The 16,351-nt window shown below is 33.5% G+C and overlaps 2 protein-coding genes across 2 annotated transcripts; both read right to left on the bottom strand.

Annotated features, from left to right (window-relative positions):
• Positions 1-4,541: 4,541 nt before the first annotated feature.
• On the bottom strand, positions 4,542-5,159 carry LOC107467438 (uncharacterized). Its single transcript, XM_016086538.3, has one exon. It carries the CDS (start codon positions 5,096-5,098, stop codon positions 4,667-4,669), a length of 432 nt encoding a protein of 143 aa, XP_015942024.1. The 5' UTR covers positions 5,099-5,159; the 3' UTR covers positions 4,542-4,666.
• An 8,752-nt stretch (positions 5,160-13,911) lies between these two features.
• Positions 13,912-16,143, bottom strand: LOC107467455 (uncharacterized). Its single transcript, XM_016086556.3, has 4 exons — positions 15,901-16,143; positions 15,072-15,278; positions 14,891-14,957; positions 13,912-14,735 (listed from the first exon to the last, which is right to left on the bottom strand). Exons 2-4 carry the CDS (start codon positions 15,230-15,232, stop codon positions 14,418-14,420), a joined length of 546 nt encoding a protein of 181 aa, XP_015942042.1. The 5' UTR covers positions 15,233-15,278; positions 15,901-16,143; the 3' UTR covers positions 13,912-14,417.
• Between the last annotated feature and the right edge of the window lie 208 nt (positions 16,144-16,351).

Here is a 16,351-nt window from a genome sequence, read left to right as displayed (position 1 = left end):
TGGCCTGAAGTTTTGAGCTGTTTGTTAGATATGAGTTTAGATTGTGATAAATTTTGATAATTGTTATGTTTTGAGAAAGTTTGGCTCAGTGATTACGTTGAGCTTAATTGCAGAAGAGGTCTTACTACTTTGTTGAATGCTGCAGTTTAATCACCAAATTAAACTCTTTTAGTCTACTCTCTACATCTCTTTCTACCTACTCTATCTGTGTATATGCACATTTTAATTTCTTGCAAGCAACTCATTGTGAATAAACATGGTTTCCATTGTTTACATGAGGGATTTTTTGAGGTATATATACTTGCTTCTTTTATATTTCTTTCATTTATTTACTCTTTTGATTTGCTGCTTGTTTGGTCTTGTATATGATGGATTATTATTGCCGTCTGTCTGCAAAACACATGCATAAATGAAATTGTGCAGATCAAATAGAATGTGATTATTAGCATATTTATTCTTTGTAAATTAATTCTTATGTATGTTGGTGGACATCTCTCTAGTTGAACCAAGTTCAATATCAATTCATTAATTCCTTTAATACATTTATAAAAGTCTCTTATCTATACTCTTAAAAGACTAAGTAATTCTAATGGGCATAACTAATACCCTTCCTAATATTAAATCGTAACATGTAGTGGCCACTGTTTATGAATATCAGAATCAGAAGTATGCAAAATCAGCAGAGGATGCTGTTGCTGATGTTCTCAGAGCAGGTGTTTTATTTGCCATTTTCATTTCAAGTGGATAAATGGTTTCACTGAATTCAATTTTTGTGCTGCTGAATAAGGCAAGGGATTGTGAATATGAATGAATATGATTGATGACAAATTTGGATGTTGGCATTTTATGTTTAGTTGGTTGATTTTCTTATTTGACTTTTGAGTTTGTATTTGAATGAGATTATAACATTCTGATTTATATAGTACTTTTAATTCGGATGATATTTTAAAGTTTATATTAAATTATAATTATGTTTTAATGTTTTTATTTATATTTTATTTATTATTTTGTTATAAAACGGTTTTTTCGGTTCAACCACGATCGAACCGGTTGAACCTGTGAACTAGTAAACCAGTAACTAAAGCGGTTCGATGACCGGTTCGGTTTTCAGAACCTTGGTTGCAGTCCTTAGTTGCTCATTAGTAGTATGTTCGGCTGTTAACATGGTCCGATACGTGCGTTTCCGGGCCGAGCTTGTATGCCCTCCACCGGCTTATCCACCGGAGATGTAATTGATCACACCTCGTGGTGGTATAGGAGCTTTTTCCTTCTCACGGGATGACGCGCCTATCAAGGATGTATCGTTGCTTGGTACGGCTCTCTTCTGCATATGCCCAGCAATGTACTTCTCTAGATGTCCTTGTCTTGCCAACCGTTCTAGAAGATCCTTAGCAATGACACATTCGTCGGTTTTATGTCTCTGTTTTTGGTGGAAGGTACAATACTTGGACTTGTCGATGTTCTTTGGTTCCGGATAGTTGTCTGTCTTCCAGGGCGGCTTGATCAGCTTTGCACTGAGGATTTCTTTTATAATGTCATCCCGGTTTGTGTTAAACTGGGTGTATGAGTCGTATGGAGGTACCGGCTTGAAAGTCTTTTTGTTATCTCGAGGCTTATCATCGTCTTTGGCGCTTGACGTTTTTTCTACTTTTCGCGCCTGGCAAAGTTCTTCGATATCTATCTGACATTCGGCTTTTTCTCGGAACTCGGCTAAGGTTTTTGGCTTGGCCACAACGATGGCTTCTTGGAACTTGCCTGGGCGTAGCCCACTTTTAATAGCATGCAAATGCACCTCAGGATGAAGGTCGGGAATGCGCATAGCGATCTTTGTAAAACGTGTGATACAATCATTCAAACTCTCCTGTTGGCCTTGTTTGATGGTATTCAGGTAGTCGGAATCATGCAAGTATATTGCCGATACTGCGAAGTGGTCCTCGAACTACTTGGCCAACTCCTGAAATCGTGAGATAGAATCTGCAGGCAAAGAGCAAAACCAATCAAGTGCAGGACCATCTAAAAACGAAGAAAAACAAAGAAATAAAATAGGATCATCAGATGCACCATTTACTATCATGATAGATCAGAATTTCTTGAGGTGTTGCTTTGGATCTCCTAACCCATCGTAAGGAGTAAGGGTCGTCGGCAGAGTGAACTGCCGAGGCATTTGATAGTTCATGATATCGGACGTGAAGGGTCCAACGGAATTGTCAGGTTCAGTCTCCTCATTTTCTAGTCCTCTATTATTGTTATTGCGAGGAGTTTTAGATACGTGTGTTGGTTCCGACCGATGCTCTTCATTCTCCTGGCGCTCTTGACGATCATTATTGTGTTCAGTCGGGCATTAGCTAATTCTGTAATTTGGTTTTGCATTCTTTGGTTTTCTTCAGCCATTCGCTGATTTACCTTTGCCATGTGCTGATTTGCCTGTTGTAACTTGGTTACCATCCGAAGAAGTTCGGATGGGATAGGGGGAGGCACATCCGCCATGGAGAGACGTCAAGGTTTTTAGGGCCGTTAAAAAAAGGGTGTTCAAAAACCCTCGGGTCCCATGGTAGGCGCCAAATGTTCTTGCTTGGATGTTCCGATGTATAACTCGCCTCCTGATGAGAGTCGCCGAGCTTCTTAGCTAGGATGTGATATACGTCGATGATAAGCAGAACGGCGGGTTAGGGATCTATAAAAGGCACTCCGACGCCCAAGTAAATAGGTATTCTAGTGAGGTTAAGTTTTTAAGAAAATTACACATACCTCATAGACCTTTCCGATCTGTTCTTTATAGTCTAGAGAATGGAAATAGTCGAATAATAACGTCTACAAAATGAGTTAATGGTTTATCCGGCGTTATAGAACAAAGATCGATTATGATACTGTGTTTAAATCTTCAGTTATGTTACTAAGCTATAATCGTGTAACCGACTTATACTGGTTATATCAGGACTAATACCGATTCGGCAGTTTGATCTATGCTATGATTTATTATTCATGGACGTTGATAAGATCCTTCCATCTAGCAGCACCTTAGGATGGCATAGCCTTCAAGTTAAGGGCGAGATTCAAATGGATTTTCTAATCCTGTTTTTGTCCGCAGTCTCCTTTGAAACAGAAAAAGCATTTGTCTAAAAAAAAAGGGGTTTCTCAATTTTAATAAAAAAAGTGGCGAATACAGACTTTTTTGAAGGACATCCACTTAGTTTCACCCAAGCTTCATCCTGGTCATAGATAGATCACCCAAATTCGGGTCCATAAGCAGTGACAATTGCCCTATGAAGACTCGCTTTCACTACGGCTCCGATAGTTTCCCTTAACCAAGCCACTGTCTATGAGTCGCCGGCTCATTCTTCAACAGGCACGCGATTAGAGCCCCGGACTGTTCTCCTCCCACTACTTGGGATATATATATGAAGATTGAAAAATGACAACCCTTTAAATATACTATAAATAATATCTAACCAGTTTGAAAACATGATTAATTTAACGATTATATTACGTGTATATTAAAATCAATCACTAAAATTAATTATTAATATAAAATACATATTAAAATATAAATATATATTAAAAATAAATTATATTATACATATATTTATATATAAATAAATTAATAACTAATTTCAGCGATGAATAATATTTTTGTTAATTTAATTATCATGAACAAAATACTACATAATTTTTAAAACATAACAATATATACACATAAATAAGTTAGTCCTCCTTAAATAAAATAAGAATATAACTTTCGTACATATAAAAGAATCATAAATTAAATGTATATCACAAGTTTTTATTATAGAATTGAAAATATATCATATAATTTTTATATATTAAAGTCGCATAAAGTATTAATTCAATTTTTTTTTTCATTCGGTTGTCACCCTTGCTTGGTACAGGTAAAGGGACCAAAGGAAGAAGGATCCAATGCATTTATTTGCATCATCGGATTCAACAACGAAGCGAGGGTAAAGTGCACTTCATCAATTCCAACGTTTATTTAATGCACAATTCTTCTCTTCTCATGCATCTCTAGACTATAGACATCATTGTCTTTGTTTTTATGTTGTTCCTTAAGTCCTACACTACCAGCTGCCTTACGTTTCCCCTTTCATTGGATTTTATGTAACCAAATGTGTGTCACACGGAGACAATGAAAATAATTAATAAATAATAATAAAGCATAAGTATGAAGTAACTGTTTGGAGGTGATAATCTGATAAAAGATGAAAGAGTAGTGGGTATGATAAGAATAATATATAGTATCCGATATAGGAAATAATTAAAGCAGAGTTTCTCCCCTGCACGTCTGAATATGTGAGTCCAGAATCCACTTTAATTCTGGGACTGGACAGTTATAATTATATGTGAATCTGATTCCTTTAGATATTTCAAGTTACAAACTTACAATATAGCGTAACTGTTATGGTGTTAATGTAAGATTGGGACGTGTGACGACGTGTCTTATTTAATAGTGTACCAAACTCACATGTGGTGTTAGTTGACCACATTACCAGCCAATTACTTAATTAGTGATTACAAGAGAGATTAAGTGGCGTAATTAATAAGTTAATTAAGATTGGAGGAAAGAAAGACATGGTAGTAAATACATGGAGAAGAGTGAAGATTAATAAACGTAACAGAAATTAGGGGGATGATAGGGTAGGTAGCTCATTCCTCATTGCATGTAATGTGGAATTGGGATTTGGTTGTTGAGGTTCCAGATATCATAGTCCCAAACAACATCACTGTACATGGCAGCAGTGAAGTCTTCACCCATGAAGTCCATGTCCCACCCAGGATGCCATGCAGATCCCCATGACATCTGTTCATCCATCCATGGTGCCATCATCATCATCATGTTCTCCTCACAGTTACTAGTATCCTCACCACCAGTAGGCGTAATAACCACCTCTTTGCTGTTATTGTTGTTGTTGTTGCTGTTGCTCTCCTCCACCCGCTTGTGCTGCTGCTCAGCGGTAGTTGCCTCTTTCTTGGCTTTCTTCTTGCCCATTATTACAGACACATCTTCAGGCTTGGCAGCAGCAGTAGCAGGAGGAGGAGGAGGAGGATTCATCATGATGTTAGCAGGTGCCCTTTGCCTCTTCATGGAGTTAGAAAGGGGGGAGGAATGGGTTGTGACTTGTGAGTAATGAAAAGTAAAAGGGAGTATTTATAGCAGAGAAGAGAAGTGGATGGACAAGTTGGTTAGGTCATGTGAGGGAATGAATAACCGGCATTGCCCCTCTCTCTTGACGACAAAATATTTTGCCCCAACCGAGTCAAACTCTGCATCTGGCCCACTTTTATGCACTTACACTCACCTCCCCAACTACTACTATACACACCCTAGTCTCTATGCAAACCAAAATTCACGTTTTCTTCTACCTATCATATTTTTCTCTTTTCATTAATACGCAATTCAAACACTTATTTCATTATTTTAGTTAATCTATCCAGGTTCAATATAGATATGCTAGTGCATGCTTTCTTTTACGGTTATCTATACTACCTAATTAACTGTGAAATCGTGCATCCACATGCTCATCCAACCCATCCTATGCCTAACTGAATCCCTGCTTTTCTTTCTTTAAATTTTTTATTTAATTTATCCTCCTTGGAGTATTGCTATGCATGGGGACCAAAAACAAGCCTTAGATTGGCGCTAACTCAAGTTCCAACTTTTCAGAACAAAAATATTAGGACTTAGGAGTCAACCGTAAAAAAAGAATTAAATTAATATTAATTTAAGAATTAAGTACAATTTTGGTTCCTAAAATATTGGTCAAAAAATTATTTCGTTCTCAATTCTTTTTGTATACAATCGTTTTTAAGGTTTAAAATTAAATTTTAAAATGTTCTTTTAACTTAAATATTAAAATTTTGGATTAAATAAAAAAAGAAAAATAAGAGAAAGAGAATATTTCTTCTCTTTCGAAGGGAAAAGGAAAAAAGAAGAAAGGAGAAGGAAAGAAGAAAAAATTATCCACGATTCACTATGCCTCCGTTTCTGTCGTCAATTTCGTACGATTTTGGTTCCTAAAGTAAAGATCATTTTAAAATTAAGTTAAATCTTAAGGATGAATTTGTATGAAAAAAAAGATTGAGAACAAAAAAAAATTTTAATCTATATCTTAAAGATTAAAATTGTACTTAATCCTTAATTTAAATATAATTAAAATATTAAACACCTAACAATTTTCTTTTTAAAAATAATACTAGTCAATATAAACTACATATTTAGAGACACATTAACCATACCCATAAGCACATTCATGTGCATAACATTAATCATCTCATCACAAAAAAAGCATGTTAATTATGTACACAATTTGGTTTAGATAATAATATATATTTTTTAAATTTCTTTATGGGAGATGGGCTTAGAATGATTTTGTCCGTGCATGGTGGTGAGGGCAGTGAGTGGCGTGTGAATGATGGAAAAGAAAGGCAAATTAAAAGAGAGGCAAATGCATGTTGGGCAAGCGGCAGTAATTAGGAGAGGAAGCATAAGTTGATGAGTTTGCATAGAAATGAGATATGATTGGGAGAGGTGAAAGACATAGACAGTGTCAGCCTTCACAAGCAGCATGCCTACTCCAATATTGCACTGTTCCTAATATGCTCCTGTTGCATGCATGCTCCACTGTCGGCATAAACTCCAAATTACTCTGTGGGCCACACCTTTTTGCATCGCATCTCACAAGCATTCAAATCTCATGCATAAAGCTGGAAACTTGTTACCATCAACCATCAACACCAAATCCCCTTTCCCTCCCTCCAACTTGATCATTTCTTTTTTCTTTTTTCCTTTTTTTAGCCAAATATGAATATCCCATTATCCCCTCCAATTTTGTTGCTTTTCTCTTATTCCGATAACTACTACTTAGTATTTAAGGCCCACTCCCTTTCTCGGTGGGCCATACTCCCACTGGGCTTACTTACCCGAATAAAATAAAGTGGACCTCTATGTTCATTACATGTATAATAATTCATTCTCATTTTCTATTTGGCGGCAGAATTTAACACTTAGCTCTGCTTAAACAATAATGGCGTTTACAGATTACAGTGATACAACGAGCATTCAAACAAACGGAACATAAAAATAATACACACAATACAAATCAGATAGAGAAAAAAACCATAGATAGCTAGTAGGTCAATAATAAAAACCGAAAAATAATGTTTGAATTTTTTTTCTCTACACTCGCTCTTATATCCTAATTTTTTTATGATATAAAAAATAAATTTTTTATTTTTTCTTATCTTTTATTAATCATTTTCAATGTCAAAAAATAAGAAATATACAACTTATCATATAAATTTTTTTGTTGTTTACGATATTTTTCAATTCGAGAAGTCAACAATTAATGTATTATGGATTTAAATTCTATTAAAAGATTTGTTGTTAACTAACAAATTATAGTATACATAAAACATGATTTAATTTTTTACATTTGTTTAAGCAGATACTCGATTAATTCAAATTGTTTTAATCGAGTACTTTGTTAATGTTGTAATTGTGAGGAGTGTATGAAGTTAGTCCCAGATCAAATAAAACAAAAAAAATAAAAAATTTATAAGATGAGAGATTCATTAACTTATTATTTTAAAGGTTGAGAGCTCGACATGGTTGACCCAAGATATTTATCATTGAAGTAGGAAGCAAGTTGAGCATTAACATTAATATCCATGGATCATGGAGACTGTTTCCTAATGCAGTCGACGTTTTGCCACTTTAGCTGTCTCGGATCTCAAATCGGGTTTGCTGTTCATTGACAGCGATTGCAACTTGCAAATAGTAACTTCACATGCATGTCTGCCCATTCTGCTCTTCTTGTCTAGCTTGCTTTGTCCACTTCCGGATATTCAATTGACCACTTTTTTAATATTTACTCAATTTAAATTAATGCTTCAAATTCTAGCACATTTTTATTTAACAACTACCACTTTTAAAATTTAATATATCATATTAACTATTAAAAATTCGTTTTGAATCTATCGGTTCGTGCAATATACCCTTTGATTTATAGAGCTGCTAAGCTGGTGATCACTTTCAGTAGGTGGCTATGTGCTTATCACAAAGGGCAGTTAGCCTTAGCAAACTACTACCGCTATCTTTATTAATAATGGTCAAAATATTACTAATAATATCTATAGTGACTATAATATAGTAAGATGTTGAAATGAAAATTGGTGAGTGGCTGAGATCAGAGCAACTTTGCATTGATTTAACATGGTTGCATAGCGCGCGCCGCCACTATGTTAGAAATGAAATGATTGAAGAGAGCAACGTGTCACTGAGAAATAGAACACCATTATGGCAAGTTTGATGCACCACCACATGAATCACGAAATCTCGTTGAAATTCTGTTTAGGAAGCAAACACCGTCACAACACATTCTTTTTTATTGCCAGAGAAAACAATCAAAACGTTATGCTCTTATTTGTGTAATCTAGTAACAATGTCGATTTAAAATAAATAATGCACTACAAATGATGGATTATGTTTTAATGATTTTATTTTGAGGTTCAATAATCATGAGGTTTTATTTTAATCGATGTCCCCTAAGGGATAATAGTATCATAATGATGATTTATCCTCTTTCGTTGTTTTCCGGTAGACGGACCATTCTATTTTCGTTCTTTCTTTTTTTTTTTTGGACAGTCCTTTTTGTTTAAGAAAAAAATGTTCAGTTTTTACATTTTATCTCGGGGAAAGAATTCTGTTTAGGCCTTTATTGGGAAATCAAAGAAACAGGCCTATGTAAACCGTATTGGAATATGGGCTTTAACTGATTACCAGTAAGCAGTTGCGTTCTTTAAAAAGGAATTCAGTGTTTTATTTAATAACAAGTTTGCTACGTTTCATTGGTCTCGATTTAATAACAAGTTCAAGCTCATTATAAAGTCTGAACCAAGAAGTTATAACGGCCCATTAGTAAAAGTAGAAAAAAAAAACTAGATTACGTATAGTGCATCTTATTATTGTAAAATTGTAATTGTCTTTTAATTTTTAGGCTGCGTTTGATTCGGAAAATAAAATAAGATAAGATACTAAAAACAAAATATAAAATACAGAAATACATAAATTATTGTTCCTGTATCTTATTTGATAATAAATTAAAATAAATTTTAAAAATTTAATTTATTCTCATTTTTTTATTCAAAAAATTTGAGAAAAAAATATAATTATAAAAAATTAACAAAAATGAACATGATAAACACAAATATATTAATTTAATGTCTTTAAACATAATGTCTCTACTCATATCTTATTTGTTAAATATAATTTTGTATTTCTATATTTTTGTATTAGTATCCTATGCCTATAAATAAATGCTGTGTCAATTCTATTAATGAGTATTTTACTAATTTTAGGACATTTATTAATAATAGTACAAAAGACAAATTTTTTGTTTAAAACAATTTTTTCATTCTTATAAGTTTACGAATATTTAGATAAATTCGTTCTTTTTATGGTAATTGTATACTATGAATTCGAATTTGCCATGAACCCTACATAGTATCTACCATGTGGACTCTTGTAATATCTACATATGATACTATCATTAATTTATTATAGTACCATGAAAAAAAAAAATAGAGTTAAGTTTTAAAGTAGTTTTTAAAGTTGGACTTGAGTCTTAAAGTAGTTTTTAAAATTAATAGTTATCAAATTTCATCTTTAAATTTGTACTCTAGGATTCATAATATTTCCTAAGACGTTTTTTATTCATCGAAATTTTGAAACGACGTTGTTTTGAAAAAAAAAAGAAAGAAAGAAGAAAAAAAAAAGAAGAGAAGAAAATACGCTCTCCTTTTCCTTCCACAACCCATCCCCTTCCCTTTCTCCTTCTACTTCTCTAACCTGAGACCCTTTCCCTTCCTCTTATCCTTCCCTAACATGACACCCTCCCCCTCCCCAAACATGCTCTCACATTTATAACACTAAACACACGTAATTCTCCTCAACTTTTGTTGCCGTCGCCTCTCGTCGCCTCTGCTTCAATACCGTGTCACTCAACCCCTTCCCCAATCTAGTTTCTCACACTCAAACACGGTAAAAACAGAGGCAAAGCACAAAGTCTCAACTTTCATTGTCGTCGCCGCGCCACAAGTCAACCCCGCTACATCAACACATCGTCTCGTTTTTCGCCGCTACTGCTCACTTCTACCTACCTCTCTAGTTGTTGCTGTCACTGCTCGTGCATCGGCGATCTTCTCTTGTCTTCTCTCTGTGTCCTTCTGTCTTCCTCTTCCCTCCTCTTTCTCCGCCATAGTGAGTTTTTTTTTTATTCAATCATTATTTTTTAATGTTCTGGATGATTGTTGCTGCTGATTCTGTTTCAATATAACAACAACGATTGATTTTAGTTGTTTTCTATTCTATAATTATTGTTGATTTTTTTTATTATTGCTATTTTTTGTGCTTGTTACTGTTTACATTGATTGATGTTTGCTATTTAAGTTGATCGATCCTTTTTTATTGATACTGATTTTTTTTGTGATATTTTGTGTTGCTGGTTTTTTTTTTTTTGTGATATGTTGAAGAAGAAGAATAGAGTTAAAGAAGAAAGTATTAGGGTTTTAGGAGGGGATTGCTGTTTTTTTTTAAATATAAAACATTGATGTTTTAACAGAAATTAGTTCGGCTCAATTTTTCAATAAACAAAAAATGTTTTAGGGATTACTATAAGTCCCGGAATGCAACTTTAAAGATAAATTTAGGGAATTATTAATTTTAAGGATCACTTTAAAACTTGAGTGCAATTTTAAAAACTATTTTGAGACTTAACTCCTAAAAAATATTAAGCTTAAGTTGATAGTATCATTACTTTTAGTATTTATATACTGCAAGTCTACCTGTGAATTTAGGCTGCGTTTGTTTATTAGAACATGACAGGACAAGACAATGAGAACAAGACATGATAAGACACTGATGGACAGAAATACAAAATTTTGTGTTCTTGTATTCTGTTCGGTGATAAACTAGAACAAATTATGAAAATTTAATTTATTTTTATTTTTTTTATAAAAAAATTTGAGATAAAAAATATAACAATAAAAATATAATTATAAAAAATTAACAGAAATAATGAAAGAAAAAATAAAAAATAAGTTGTGTCTCTTGTTAGTGTTTCTATGTTTAAATACACTAATTCAGTATCTCTGAATACATTGTCTCTGTTCATATCTCCTCTACCAAACATAATTTTATATCTCGATATTTCTATTTCAATGTCCTGTCTATATAAACAAACGCACCCTTACTTTCTTCCCACCCATAGTTCATAGTTAGGTCCAATGTAATTTTCCTAGTAAATAATGTGACAAAGCTTTTTAGTCTCAAATCCACCGGCATCTTTGGAAGATGCCGGCGAGCATTATTTGGACGATAGCTACTTCTATTGATTAGTGTTGGATATCCATCTACGTCCAACAAGAAAATTCCTTTCAAGTCTAAACACAAACCACAAAACAACAGATCACACATCACTTAATTTATTCATTGGCCAATAGCACAATGTACAAGAAAAATGTGAAATATTGTGATAAGTCACATATTTTGTGATGAACAAAATTATTAAATTTATGGATCTTCCTAATAAGTATTTTCAAAACACTAGCTAACAATACCATTAAAAAGTTTTTGTTTTTGAAAAGATAAATAGGTTATATTTTCAACGTATTAAATATATAAAAAATTTTAAAATATCTCTTATTATCTTCTTAATAAACACCTTAAAGCACTTTTTCATTTAAAAATTTAGTTAAGATATATTCTAAAAACACATGTTAAAATTATTTTTTTTAATAAATACATGGTAAATACATTAAAAATTTAATATTTATATATTTTCGACGAAATTTTTTTCAATTAATAATCTTAACATATATTTTTAAGATATATATTAACAAAACCATTTAGCTAACTCCTAATTAATATCGCCCTTCCTATTCATTTCTTCTATAGAAATTACTAGACAAACCTGCATCTCTTACTGATGTAACATCAATATTGAAACATAAGCTTCAGCAAACTCAGAGATATAAGTAACTGATTATATGACTATCACTTCATCAAAACCTAACAACTAACAACTGGGGGAAGCTTTTTTGTGTGGGAGATGGACGCCAAGACATTTTTAAGGTGCAAAAGAATTAAAAATCCTTGAAAAGGATAAACTGATTGAAAGAAGAAAGAAAGAACGTAACAAGTAAAAAAATCAACTTACGAATATTCATTTTAAAATATATTGAAAAGAATTATGTTAAAGAGCCAATAAAAAATTTTGATAATGTGTATAATGAGTTAGTTATTTAGTTCAATAAAAATAAATAATAAATTCAAAAATTCTCCATCAGTTATTTCATATCAAATTTTAAATCTCTCTATTTTAAATTTTAAATTTTTAAAAAATTCAGTTAGTTATTTGAAAAAAAATAACCATCTAAAATCTTAATTTAGTAAAGCATTTTACTCCAGTACTCTCTTCTTTTTCAACTGGCAACTACTCCACGTTCATTAATAATCATCCCATTGTCGTTATTTAGCTTGCCACACACCACTCACCTTTAGTAAAAATAACCATACACTTAAGGATAAAAATAATCATCCGCATACCTAATGAATTGAACATCTAATATATTTTAATTATATATAACTAATTAAACCCAATCCAATCAAAATAATCATCTACATAAAAATTAAAATAACCATCCGCATACCTACTAAAATGACTATCATAAATTGACTATTAAAATAAAAGAAGAAGATGATAAATAAAGAGAAGAAACAATTATTATGGTGAAATATAATTTTGAAGAACTAGGCATGACGAAAGTGGCATTGTTATGAAACATAGGGTTTATGGTTTAGGGTTCAAATCATGAAAGAAGTTAACCATGCTTGAATCCAAAGAAGAAAAAAAAGTATGGTGGTATCATCGAAAGAGAGGTGCAAAAACAGCAGCAGCAATGTTAGGCATCGGAAGGCGAAGTGCATTGGACTGACCGGCGAAGGTGAGGACAATGTCGGTAGGACGATGCAACGACGGTATGGCCGGCGAAGAATTCAGTGACGCAAGGTAAGAACCGGAGAAGAAGATGACAGTAAATTTTGGATATATATTGAAAGTTACGGTAAAATTAGAAATAATCGTACATAATGTAAATTAGTTTAAATGCTAATTCTAATTTTTTAAATTTTAAAATTTAAAATTAAATAATTAATTACTGATCTAATTTTTAATTATAATTTTATTTTTTTTAATTCATTATACACATTGTACACAATTAGTATTAAACTATTAATACCCAATACATTTTCTATTAGAAATGCTGAAATATCACTTCTAGAAGTTATCTGTAAAGCAGAGAAAATTGAAATGTTAGGTAAAATTAAAAGAGTAAATTAAACTGGTAATATCAACCAATTTTATAAGTTAATTAGAGATTTTGGCTACTATTGTATTATGTGAATTTATTGCAATAGGTCCAACAGATTCCAACAAATCTGATAACCACACAATCTCCTAAAAAAACATCGAAAACGCGTGGACAGAACCATCGCAGCGAACAAAGGTACAATAGGACCGAAATGAAACTTCATTTTCGTTTGTCGATTCCGCAAGAAACAATTGAAAACTATGATAAAGCGACGTCCTCGCCCATTCATAATTCCCATGAGTCCCCATACAAAGCAAGCGCTTGGCGTAAAACATAAGCAAAACTGCAAGTTCGCATTTAAATTTTAAACGCAAGTATAACTTATTAGAGCACCCAAATCAAAGAGGAACATCAATAACATAACAGCACCACCAAATAAACATAAGGAAACACAAACCAATTTCCAATTTCTGTTGTACAAAGTAAACTTGATCATACTTTCCTTATTTTAAATTACCCATAAACTGAAGATTCTCAAATAAACCATTCTTTTGTACATATTTTCCTGCTTAAGCCGGCTAGTTACAATTCAAAGACCCCTAAAAAGAACATCAAAATGAAATATTCCAAACCATCATCCTCCAAAGATTCTACTTACAAAGAAGAGGATGATGATCTTCTATTATACACCTAAAAGAGAGAGGCCCAAGCCAAAACTAAAACCCAAATAAGCCCTCCCAATTTTGAGCTTGAGACCTCATTATTTGATAAAGACTAAATGATTTTTTCCTACACAAGAACACTATTAACATTTACATGCTTGCACTTGCAGATTAACTGAACTGAACTGAACTTATTTACACAAAAAACAGACACAAGATAAACTACTGTTTTCGTCTTCAGACATCTAAAACTCCTCTTTCCCGAAGGTGTGCGTATTATCAAAGCTCTTCTGCTGTGTGTGTATATGCGGTAATCTGAAATCTAAATCTGAAGATATATGTGTGATGGGGTTTTCTTGCTCTCTGTCTCTGTTCTTAAGCCAGAGCAGGGATGCTGCAATTTCGCCTATCCCTGTCGAGGCAATCAAACCCCTCGATCCTGACGGCCGGATTGTTACCAAAATTGGCTCGAACGCAGCCTCCTTTCCTGGCAGAGTTGGAAGGAGAGGGTGGCAGCCCCGACGGAGAGGGAACCACCACCCACGATGATGGGGAGAGAGGCGAGAAATTCTCATTCCCAAATCGAGCATCCTGAATCAGTGGGTTAGCTACTCTGCTCGGCGGTGACCCGCAGAAAAATGGGGGAGACGATGCAACCTGTGGCCATGATTCCTCCTCCATGTCAAAATCACCCTGCAAATCCACCCAAAAAACAACAATTAAACCAAGACACAAACAAAGTACAAATCATAATAAAAAATAATTAATCAAACATAAATCACAGATCCATGGTCACAAGGAAAATGAATCAGAGTAAATTTTTTTAAAAAAAAAAAAAGAAAAATTACTTTGGTAAGGATTGTGTCCAGAGGACTTGACCCGGCAGATTTTGAATCACATGGCTCCGCCTGGCAACTGCAGAACAAAAGTATGCAAAATTCAATAAATATACGAATGAACCAAAAGGAACGGGAATCAATCGGAAGAACAAAAAGGTCGAGGTTGAAACTTGAAAGAGAAAACCATTACCTGAGATGCCACCGGAAGGATCTGGAAGGATGGTCGTTGGCGGTGGCGGCAAGGTTGAGGAGGCCGAGTCGGCGGGGCTTGGGACAAACCACGCAGCTCAAGTCTTGGCGTGATGATGCGACGACGTTTTGCTGCTGGATCATGGCAAACATATCCTCCATCGTCTTCTTCTTCCTTGGATTCTATATCAACAACTATAGCTAGAACCTGTCCTCATGAACATGGAAATTACCAGATTTAGAATGAATCGTTTAAATGAGTTAATAGATCAAGCGTGTTTGAAACTATTCCAATATGACTAATACTCCTATATTATATGCAGAGAGATCGAAAAACGTGCTTCAATTATTTTGAACAGCTCTAGGTTAAGATCCGGTCAAAAACCAAACCGAATTTCTACAAGGTAAAAGATAATTTAAAATAATAATTTATGCCTGGAATTTCTCAACCGCTATAGATCTAACAGGAAAACCATTTCAATTTTTATGACAAGTTTTTTTTTTTAAAAAAAAAAGGCAAAAAACAAAAGAACAGAAATTAAAACCAATTTTTACATGGATAATAATATGTAGCAGAAAAAATAGATCCTACAACCAACTGAATTAGACGGAACAAATTGAGCTGAGATAAAGCAGATCTGGAAAAGGTACAGTATCAAATTTAGTTTTAGCAAAAAAAAAAAAAGGAGCTGAATACGCCGAAAATGGATTGGAAATGGAAAAGACGGAACAATAAACGAGAATTTCCAAAGGAATCACAGATCCGAAGAGAAGAAAATACAGAGAGGAAAAGGTAAACTAAGAATTGAAGAAGGAAGTAGTAGAAGTACCTATTGAGGTTGCTGTACGTAACAGAGACGAAGAACTCTCCAATCTTCAATAATATTCACAACAACATGAAAATAAAGGAAGAAAAGAATTGAGAGAACAAGTGAAGAGAGGAACAAGAACAACACAAAAGTGAAGGAGGTAGGGAGAGAAAAAAGGGGGACTTGTAGGGAAGTGGAGGTTCGTTCCAACCACACTTGCTCTATATTTACGTATTTATATTTAATATCTTATAATTATTTTGGTTTAGGGTGGATTGAATATTAGGTAGATTTTTTTAGTATTATATGGTTATTTCATGCGGGCGGTGCCTCCCGCGAGATATCACATCGGTTTTTGCACCCACGAACCAACTCAAAGCTCCTCTTTATGGCACAGTGAATAATAAGATAGTAGTATACCACACGAATATGAATTAAATTATTATTATTTGGGGAAAAAATCTGATGAAAT

Source organism: Arachis duranensis, chromosome 9 (assembly GCF_000817695.3).
Source record: "Arachis duranensis cultivar V14167 chromosome 9, aradu.V14167.gnm2.J7QH, whole genome shotgun sequence".
Taxonomy (NCBI): domain Eukaryota; kingdom Viridiplantae; phylum Streptophyta; class Magnoliopsida; order Fabales; family Fabaceae; genus Arachis; species Arachis duranensis.
Note: the sequence above shows the minus strand (reverse complement) of the source record. Positions and strands in the feature narration are given on the sequence as shown.